At 45.5% G+C, this 10,189-nt stretch overlaps 1 protein-coding gene across 1 annotated transcript in view; it reads right to left on the reverse strand.

The window, feature by feature from the left end:
- MYO5B (myosin VB) overlaps positions 1 to 10,189 on the reverse strand; it is a 146,371-nt gene that overhangs the window by 20,272 nt on the left and 115,910 nt on the right. Inside the window, exons 27-29 of the mRNA XM_031059641.1 lie at positions 9,863 to 9,925; positions 3,835 to 4,086; positions 2,951 to 3,048 (exon numbers count right to left, since the gene is read on the reverse strand). Of these exons, the coding sequence (XP_030915501.1) occupies positions 2,951 to 3,048; positions 3,835 to 4,086; positions 9,863 to 9,925 (413 nt within the window). The remainder of the gene's footprint in view (positions 1 to 2,950; positions 3,049 to 3,834; positions 4,087 to 9,862; positions 9,926 to 10,189) is intronic.

Raw genomic sequence — 10,189 nt, forward strand, 5'->3', positions numbered from 1 at the left:
CCCCTGGATCCCTGGCAGTGCCCAAGGCCAGGCTGGATGGGGCCTGGAGCAGCCTGGGATAGTGGGAGGTGTCCCTGCCCATGGCAGAGGCTGGAATAGGATGAGCTTTATGGTCCCCTCCAACTCAAACCACTCTATGAAAAGAGAAATGGGAGTGTTTCTTGCAGAGAAGTTGAGAGAAGAAGTGGCTCCTGCTTATAAATCCCACTTCAGAACCGCAACCCCACCAGAAAAGTTTCCCATTAAAATATGTATTGATCAAAATTAGAAAGGGAAGGCATTTCTGTTTCTCATGCTGACACCCTTGGGTATAGAGCTGTGTAAGTACAAATGCAAATTTTTGCCGGGGCAGGGAATGTTAATTTATGTCCACAAACACAATAATCTAGGCTCCCCAAGCATTTGTCTTCATCCATTTTATTGCCATCAACACCAGCCTACAGCTTATAAACCAACCCAATAAGCAGACAAGTGCACAGGGAACCTTGTAATGGGTAGGTTGGTGGTGCTTAATGAGCCACTGGATAAATCACTGCAGAAAATCAGGGTGAGAGCATATAGAGCTACTGCTGCTGTATTTCAGGAGCCAAGCTCCAGTCAAGCTTCACACAAGAAGCAGATGAGAGAATAATGAACTGACCCTGGAGACTGCAGATTTCCCCTCTCAAAACTTAAGAGACCAAAACCCACCAAGGCCAGATCACATGAACTTCTTAGAACTGCAGCTCACCCAGGCAATTGCAAGGAAGGATATTTGTACTCCTGTGGAAAATTAGGTCCTGGAAACTTAAAGGCCCTGGAGGGATTTAAAATCCATGTGGATGTGGCACATGGTTTACTGCTGGCCTTTGCAGTGCTGGGGGAAGAGCTGAACTTCAAGACATCTTTTTGAGCCTAAATGATTCAACAATTCAGTTCTTTCCAGAGAAGTCAAGAGTGGAAACCAGAACACTGGGAGGAGGGCTGGAGCCTCCTGGCAGGCTGCAGAAGGCCATGTGCACCAGTATGGCCAGATACCAATTTATACTGGGGACAAGCGACACCCCTGGGTCAGACACATTTCCTGTGAAAGCAGCAACCCTTATTTTGACTCCTTCACCAACCCCTGAACACAAACTAACCTTCCCTGCACACTGGAAAATTCAGGGTGCAATTAAAGCTGTGCCCAACAATGGCATTTCACATCTCATCTGAGCACCCACGGCTCCAGGAGAATGTTGGAAAGAAGGAAAAAGAAGGAAAGAAGAGAAAATTCATAGAATTCATTAAGTGACCAAAACCTACTCTTGCTGCAGAAAGCACACTGGGCTCCACTGATTTACTGACAAGAATGTGATGTGCAAATTAATCTCATCACCTCTGCTGCAGGAGGGGCAGAAATTTCATCAGCAAGTTCACTTCAGGGAAGCAAATATTCAACAGCAAATTGAATAAAAACCATAAAGACTAGTCCTGATTTAGCCACACATGATGCCCAGGTGAGAAACCAATGTCACAAGAGTCCTGGATCCCAACAATCCCCACTGCTCCAGGCTTCCAGACCTGATGAAAGCTGGCAGAACAGCCTGGGCAGAGCCTCAGTCCAGCCATCAGGGTTTTGAGCTCCACTTAAATGGGCCCTTCCTCATATTCATACAGGTGTGAATAAAATCCTCATTAAGTCAGGTTCCAGCCTGGAATGTTAACAACCTTCTGCAACCACTCCACAAAGTAGCAAACCATATTGTGTTATTAAAAGCCATTAATCCACAATGGCTGTGTCTTCTTCCTTGCTGAATGGAAATTATTTAGAGGGGCAAAAGCTTCAAACATCTGTATTTGTCAAGTGAAAAAAAGATAAACATTCCATTTCCTTGAAGTAAAATAAAAATTTACTTTTCATAATATCTTGCTGTTTAATCCATATATTTTTTTCTTCTTGCAAGATACTGCTTTATTATTTTATATCCTCCTGGGCAGCTGCAAGGACTGATTTAATGCTTGGCAATATCAGCCCATTGTTACTGTCAGGACAGACACATGTTCAAAGTATTAATCCTCATTGAGATAAACTGGCAATAAAACAGTTGTTCCTGACACTCAGTTTGGGTGTAAGAAAATCAATAATGTGAGTGTTCCCAGGGAATACAGCATGTTTGTTAGCTCAGTTAACCACAATGGGCTTTTGCCTCTGGGAAAACAGAAGGGAACTGCAGCATCTTCCCAACGTGGTATGGGATACCTGAGGAACAACTGAGGGAGCTGGGGGGATGCTCAGCCTGGAGAAAAGGAGGCTCAGGGGTGGCCTTATCACTCTCTACAGCTCCCTGAAAGGTGGCTGTAGTCAGTGGGGTTGGTCTCTTTCTCCAGGCAGCAACTGAAAGAACCAGAGGTCATGGTCTCAAGCTACATCAAGGGAAATTTAGGTTGGATATCAGGAAAAAGCTTTTCATGGAAAGAGAGACAAAGTTCTGGAATGGCCTGCCTGGTGGAGGTGGTGGAGTCGCCATCCCTGGATGTGTTTAAATAAAGCCTGGATATGGCATTGGGTGCCGGGGTTTAGTTGAGGTATTGGGGCTGGGTTGTACTTGATGGTCTTGAAGATCTCTTCTGACCTAGTTATTCTGTGAATTCTGTGAAATAAATACAAATACAGTTCCAAATCTTAGTCTTCCTGCTATTTCCACACTGGAAAAGTCAAAACCTGGTTTTGCTCACTTCCATGTTTGCTTTTCCACCTGTTCAGTATCTGACTGGAACCAGATTATCTAAAAGGTCTCTTTTGACCCAAACCATTCTAGTATTCCACAATTCCATAAGATGTGTGTCCTTGGTTTCACCTTTGTGGCCCACCCTTGAGTCCACAGCACAATCCAGAGGCTGGCAGCCCTCTGGAACGCATTGATTTTGGTGTGGATCCCTCTCTGACACAGAATCCCCCCCTTGCTGGCGAGGTCTGTGCCACACTTACCGGTTGGTCTCGCACATGCCCTGGTAGGCTTCGATTGCGTCCTCCTGGTCAATGTGCCGGTCACTGTTGGGCCAGCTGGCATTGGGGGAGATGCTCTCCTAAAGTCAACGTGCAAAACACCCATGTGACTTCCTGCTTTAAAACTCTGCCCAGCCCTCAAAGTTCCTGACACCAAACAACTCCCAGTTATTCTATTAAAAGCATCCCTGGGGCATCCACCACACTACTGAGTTTCTGCGAATCAACACACATGCAGCAGGAGAGATAAGAGATGGAAGAAAGATGCAGTGAACTTGTGAAGAGGATAAGCAGGGTGCTTGGCTTGGTCTGAAATACAAAACACACCAAAACCTTGAGGAATGATAAGACAGCAAATCAATAAAGATTGAGTTTCTGGAAAATGTGCCCTTCCATTGGAATGTGCTCTAAATACAAATCCCATTCCAGCTATTTGAGAGACAGGCTCCCGTCTTGCCTGCATGTCAGAAGAAACACATTACAGCTGCACCAGCCCAAAGTGAGCAGAATCTGGTCTAGAAATTATTTTTCCTCACTCCATTTCCTTGCAGGAAAAGATTATTGCTGTGAAACATCGCCAGGAAGGTGCTGAACCACACACATTGGTGCAGGGCTGGTGTGGGCTGGCTAACCCTCATCAGGTGTGGGGGTAGGCACCCTACAGCAGTACCATGGCACAGATAGTCCTGGGCTGTCTGAAATGCCATGAACAGCATTTCATCCCCGGGCAGGCCATCCTGCATCCCTGCACAACCCCCCATAACCTCCGTGTGCCATCCTGTCCATCAGAGCAGGAATAGCATTGCTCAGGCAGCCAGTGAGTTTCCACCAATAGAGGAGAAGAAGGAAAAAAGCAAATCCATTACCCTCTCCTTTACCATGTTTTCCCCCGTCTCTTTCTGCTGGGCTGCCTTCATGATCTGCGACCTGAGGATGAGCACCTCCTCCTTGCGCACCTCCAGCTCCTCGTTGGCCAATTTCAGCTGGTTCAGGAGGAGATTGTAGCTGTCCTGCACGTCGTTGGAGGAGTTGTTCTGGGTGGCGTGGTCTGCGATGGCCTTCCTCAGCTCATTGAGCTCATTTTTCAGCTTCTTGTTCTCTGACTCCAGCTCTTGCCTCTGGAAAACATTGAGCCATTAAGCAGTTTAAATAAACTGTGGTGCCTCATCCTGTTCTGAGATGCCTCTAGGCTGACTCAATTATCGATGGTTACAGATCAGTGCAAGCCAGGATCTGGGTTTTGCTGCCAGCCCAGCCATCTGTGGTTCAGGGAAGGTTTTTGCTTTAGTCAGCAGCCTGTTGCTATTTAATAACAACACTACAGGGTGACCCAGGGTATTTTTTATTTGTTGACACTATTTCTAAACACAAAAGCAGGCTGTTAAAGAAGCTAGGCATGCTCTTTTCTCCTCCACTTCTTTTCCTTCTGAATCAATAAATCACACAACCCCCACAACATTCAGCTCACCTTTCATATTCATTAGATAAGCTGGAAGGTGCTTGTTTGCCCAAACCATCATCATGGCAGGCATCCCTTAGGTGAGCCATGGGTCTCTGAATTCCCTCTTCTTTTGTAATTCCCCCACCCCAGTGCAGTGTTTATAGCTGGAGGATTTCCTCACCCTGATGTCTCCTCAGCTACTGGCATCTGACAGGCAGGGCCAACACTGTGCTAGTTTGATGCCGACTGATTCTCCTGAATAACAACATCTTAGCTGAGACAACTGAAGGGCTTATTCACTTTTGCATGGCAGCAGAAGACAGAATAATAGAGCTCTGGCAGCTAGGACAGCCTTTCTTTTAGTCTGTCACCACAAAGCTTTGTTTGCAGGTGGCAGCACAACAATTGGCAGCTCCTTGCCACCACCCAAAACCCATCTGGAGAATCCCTGCTGGCTTAAGAGCAGCTTTGCTCCTGCACATGGTGCAATCACAGAATCATAGAATGGTTTGGCTTGGAAGGGACCTTAAAGATCCAGTTCCACCCCCTGCCATGGGCAGGGACACTTCCACTAGCTCAGGTGGCTCCAAGCCCCATCCAGCCTGGCCTTGGACACTTCCAGGGACCAGGGGCAGCTTTTCTGGGCAACCTGCACCAGAGCCTCACCATCCTTAAAGCCAAGAACTTCTTCCCCATATCCCATCTAAATCTACCCTCTTCAAGCTTAAAACCATCAGTCCTTGCTGTGGGTCACAGAGTGGCTGGGAGCCAGACTCCTTGGAGTCCTGTTCACAACAACCCACCTCCCTTGGCAGGACCCTCCACCTCTGGCTGCTGCATGGTGCCCCCCAGGAGTGCTCCCTCCTGTCCCCACGCCCCCAGGGGGCTTCTCAGGCAACACCAAACCCCAGCAGGATCCTTGTCCAACACAGCACAAACTAAAAGCCCTGCACGTGAGCTGACAAAGTCTGCTGTCTGAGGAGGGGTCAGCTCTTTCCTAGGGACCAGCCCCCATCCATGTGGATTCTCCAGAGTCTAAAACAGCACAAGATCATTCCCCACTGTCACCCACATGCCTGATCTCCCTACTGCTTACTGAGGCTTTCCACAGCTTCCTTTCACAACCCCTCCTATCTCTGGGATCTCTGGTTCATTATCAGCTTGGGCTGAGTCAAGCTAATGAATCCAAAAATGGCTGGGGGGGATGGGGGCAATTTATACAATTTACACAGTGTGCAGCTAGCACAGCTGTTGTAAACCCCATTTCCATAGGAAACGGGTGCTCTAATTATAAATCCTTACAAATTATAAATAGCATGGCTTATCACAGCAGAGGTGTGAGCAGAATAGCTGATCTGGCATCTGGCAGCATGCTCCTAGCTGAACAGACACCATCAGTAATGGGGCATATTCAGGTACTTTATACCATCTGTCATGAAAAACCAAAAGGATAAGAAATGCCTTAGATCCACCAATTCTGGTTAATTCCGCATTAACCATGCATATGAAACATGGGTTTTTCTGTAACTGGTGTTTAAAGCAGGAGTTGGAAGTGTGTGCATGGTGGGAATTGGTATCAAACTGGGTTTAACTCTTCCTGCTACATCACCCCTCACTGATGGGGAAAGCAGTTACTTGCTTTTCTACTAAAATAACTCTTCTGAGGGTTTTCTTATTTGCTGGGTAAGACCTCTGCTTTTCTTTTTCTTAACCTTCGTCCTCCTCCTCTTTGTCCCTTTCTCCCTCTCTTTTTTGTAATGTGTCAGCCACACTGCTAACTCCAAGGCTTGGTCATTTCAAGCTCTGCTCTGGTTAGAAACAAAGCCAGGAAGACCAGGAAAGAAAGCAAATACCAATAACCCTGCTCCAAGAGCCTCTAACATACAGTCCTTTCAAAATTTACATTTAAGGTGTTCCTTGCTCCTTTCTTTGTGAATTTCATAGAGCAGTGTTAAAACACCTTCTGTCCCCAGCTCACACACCCTTTTTGAATCAGCACTTGCCATGGAAGATCAGAAGCTAAAATAAAATGCTATGGATGTGGAGATTTCTACTGGCAAAGTGAAAAATGTTCTTTCTTCAGCATAGGCCAGTCATGCCGATTTATTTGACAAATATCTGACAAATAAATTTGACAAAACAATTTTACAGTCAGAATGCACTGAACTTGAACTCACACTTGTCCCAACATATGCAGTGTTAAAGAGCTCTGACAGGGTAACCCGAGCACTAATGGTGATGGAAATAGCTTCACTCTTTAGCAAAGGGCCTACCGAGCAGTGCTGGGGGAAGTGTGAGCCTGCCTAAGTCACAGGTTAGCACTGCCATGCCAGAATTTTGCCCCCTCTCTTTTTTTCTGGTACTCTGCAGGAAAAGGAAATTAAATCCTCCATGCAGCTCATTTATGATGAGCTGCCAATTCTAAGGGATGAAACAAGTGAGAAACTGAATTATGCATCATGTTCCTGCTTGGAATCCTAGAATGTGTGAATGAGGAAGGACCTTTAAAGGCCATCTAGACCAGCTGCAGGGACAACTGCCACTAGAACAGGATGCTCAGGAACATGGAGTCAGAGCAAGGGTTTCTTGGTGCTTTCATTCCCTCTGCCACTTTCCCATCTTGAAAAAACAAGGAAAATACATTTTTCTCTGGCATATCTGAGGGACATAACTCCCTATTTTGCATTCCTGGACAATGATTAACCAAACATCTGGCTGGGTGTATTTTGGGACAGCATCTCCTGAGAAATGTATTTCTCCATTGCAAAGGACAGGTAACTTCTGCTTGTAATTTATCAGTGTTAGCTCAAGTTTCACACATTTCGGTCTCACAAAACTAAAAAACCAGATGAGCCTCTCTAACGGAGCACTGTGCCTCATGCACTTCCCTCCATCAGAATCTGCATCAAGAACAGGCTCCCCACCAGATGCTAAATCCAAAGGCAAATCCCTGCCATCATGGGTGTCATAACAGTAATAATTACAGTAATAATGACACCAAGACACCAAGCTGGAGGACAGCAGACACCTATGGAGTATCAGACCATGTGCTGGTTGCAGAAGTCAAACCTGCCCAGCCGTCCAGTAGCACCCACAGCTTGTATTGTCCTGCTTGATGGTCTGTGAGTGCCAAAAATGTCTGAAATCGGACATAAAAGTATGGAATCTTACTTAAAAATAGTGAGGAAATAGTTTTTAAGTTAAGGAACCTTAAAGCTCATCTTGTCCAAACTGAAAGAGAGAAGGTTTAGATCAGAAAGGAGGAAAAGAATTCCTGTCTGTGAGAGTGGTGAGGCCCTGCCTGGCCCAGGGTGCCCAGAGCAGCTGTGGCTGCCCCTGGATCCCTGGAAGTGTCCCAGGCCAGGTGGTAGCAGCCTGGTCCAGGGGAAGTTGTCCCTGTCCATGGCTGACTAACTGGTACCTCACAAGCCATTCAAGAGCATCCACAGAAAGACTGTCCCCTGTGTGAGCTTTTAGGCACCTCAGACTATTTCCCCAAGATAAAGTCTTTTTAAGCTGGTAAAAATGAAAAATAAACATATTCACAAGAAACTCTTTAAGGAGCCAGAGGCAGTACAAATATTTGAGCTATAAATTAGCAGGAGAAAGAGAAGAGAAGAATAGCTTTGTCATAGCCTTGGAAGCAGCTGTCAAGGGGGAAGGAGGGAAAAGAAGCCCTCAAAATCAGCAGTAAGTCACTCTTGCATTGCAGACAGAGACTTTAGGCTGTGTCCTGCGTTCAGATGTGGGGAGAACAGCTGGGAAGTGTATTTGTCTGTCTTTTTCAGTGGTCTTTCTCAGGAAAACACTCCTACAAGGAATGTGAATTCCCGGCAGGTTCATTTCCCCTCTATTTTAGACTAAAGTTTAAAGAACCCTGCATTTTTAGCAACAAATGCTACCTATTCCTATGAAATAGTATTAACATCAATTGGTAAATTTGTTAAAAATTTAACATTTAACAATTTTAAAAAATTTGTTAGATAGGTAGAACTATGAATGCTAGTATGTCAGTATGCAGAAAGTGGGAAAATCCAAAATTAGTATTTCCACTCTGAACTTCCAGGGTTAAACCTTGAAGAAAACACAGTTTGTGAACGCATAAAGAAGTCGGAATTCCAGAAGCCATTTAAGGAGGTGGTGGTTCTCATCTCCTGGGTTTCCCTCTTCCAAACTGCAACTCCACTTGGCTTTACAAGGTCAAGAAACTTAAACCTTCCACAAGTATGTTTAACCAAGTGGAGGATATTTGGGCAGTGACCTGGCCATGCTTCTTCTCCAAGGAGCTATGCAGAGGTACTAAGGAAATTCAGAGGGGTTTCCCTCCACCACAAACAGCACATTTAGCCAGAACTACACTAATATCATGCTAGAAAAATGAAATTGGATTATTAAATGTCATAAAAATCTACCGATACTCTAAGGGCTTAGTGAGGGTTGGACATCCTTTCCATCTCTAATTTCTGCTTTTTTTGCATCCCTTGGAGGAGATGATGCAGAAGGAAAAACTGATATTACTACTGACAGATGGTTTAGCATCATGCTATTCTGGAAAACATATGTTCCTCTGGACTTCTCAGTTGCCTTGCAATATTTTTTAATGGGATAAGGAGAGAAGGAACACCAGGAAGTTAGGTCTGCACTGAAAAAAACAACAGCATAAAAAAATTTCCCTTAGTAACGCTATCCTAGAAACTGGTTTTCTGAGGATAAGCAGGACATAAAAATTGATCTAAGACAGTTAAGGCCAGAAGTGTTTGAATACAGTTAGAGCAGAAGGATAGAACTTACAGAAGCTGCAGTAGGAGCCCAGAAAGTTTCAGTTGCTCTGATTGTCACAGGGAGAAAGTGATGGGGACAGAAACTGTCAGGATTTTGAGCTTGGGGGCAAGACACATTCTAGCGTAGGGCAACACTGAGAAGACACAGGATGACTGTGGTCAGCCAGCAATTCTGCTGGGAGATGGAGCCATTTAAGGAGGCTCAAATCACTCCACAGATTTATCTGGGTTTGACCTGAGTGGCACCTTGGGATAGCACAGAAGGTGGCTAAGAAGCAGAGGGGGAGCCTGGAACAAGAAATAGCCCGTAAGAATTTACACCTGCTGCAAAGCCAACTGCTGAGACCTGCAGTGCCCATCAAAGGGAATCCAACAAAGTCCCAGAGGGAATACCTGCCATGGAAAAAGCCCCCTTCACCATGAGTGGGTTCATTACCTACATGGATGACTCAGAGACAGGCAGATCTGCAGAAAACAGATATCACCCCAGAGAGAAACATATGTGAGCCCATCTCAGGCTCAGGAGAAGATGGAAAACTACAGTTTTCCAACTGCCCTCTCTAGCAGAGCTGATTACAGCAGGTTTTGGATTATTATCACGTTCACACCATTTGTCTGGGCTGCTGGAGCCATGCAGTAGGTTACAGCACTAAGGAGAAGCCTCTCACTCACCTTAAGGCTGTTGTATGCAAAATCTTCATATTCTGAAGTCGATTCAGTCTTTATTTCATTTACCTGTGCAGATTAAAGAGTAAATTTGTATTTAGGATCAGGCAGAAGAACTGGCAAACAGCACAGGGTAGCTGGGCACGTCTCCATCAGCATTCAGCCCTGCTGGCCAGCTCAACCATAATAATGTCATTAATTGCCATCAGACAGCATCCCAGCAACACCAGTGGGGCAGAGGACACTCCAAGAGAAAATGGTTTAATCTCTCATTAATATCTTGACAACTGTGCCTTGCTGCAGCTTTCAAACAATGACAGTCATTAAAGAAAG

This window comes from Geospiza fortis, unplaced genomic scaffold, assembly GCF_000277835.1.
Source record: "Geospiza fortis unplaced genomic scaffold, GeoFor_1.0 scaffold488, whole genome shotgun sequence".
Taxonomy (NCBI): Eukaryota; Metazoa; Chordata; class Aves; order Passeriformes; family Thraupidae; genus Geospiza; species Geospiza fortis.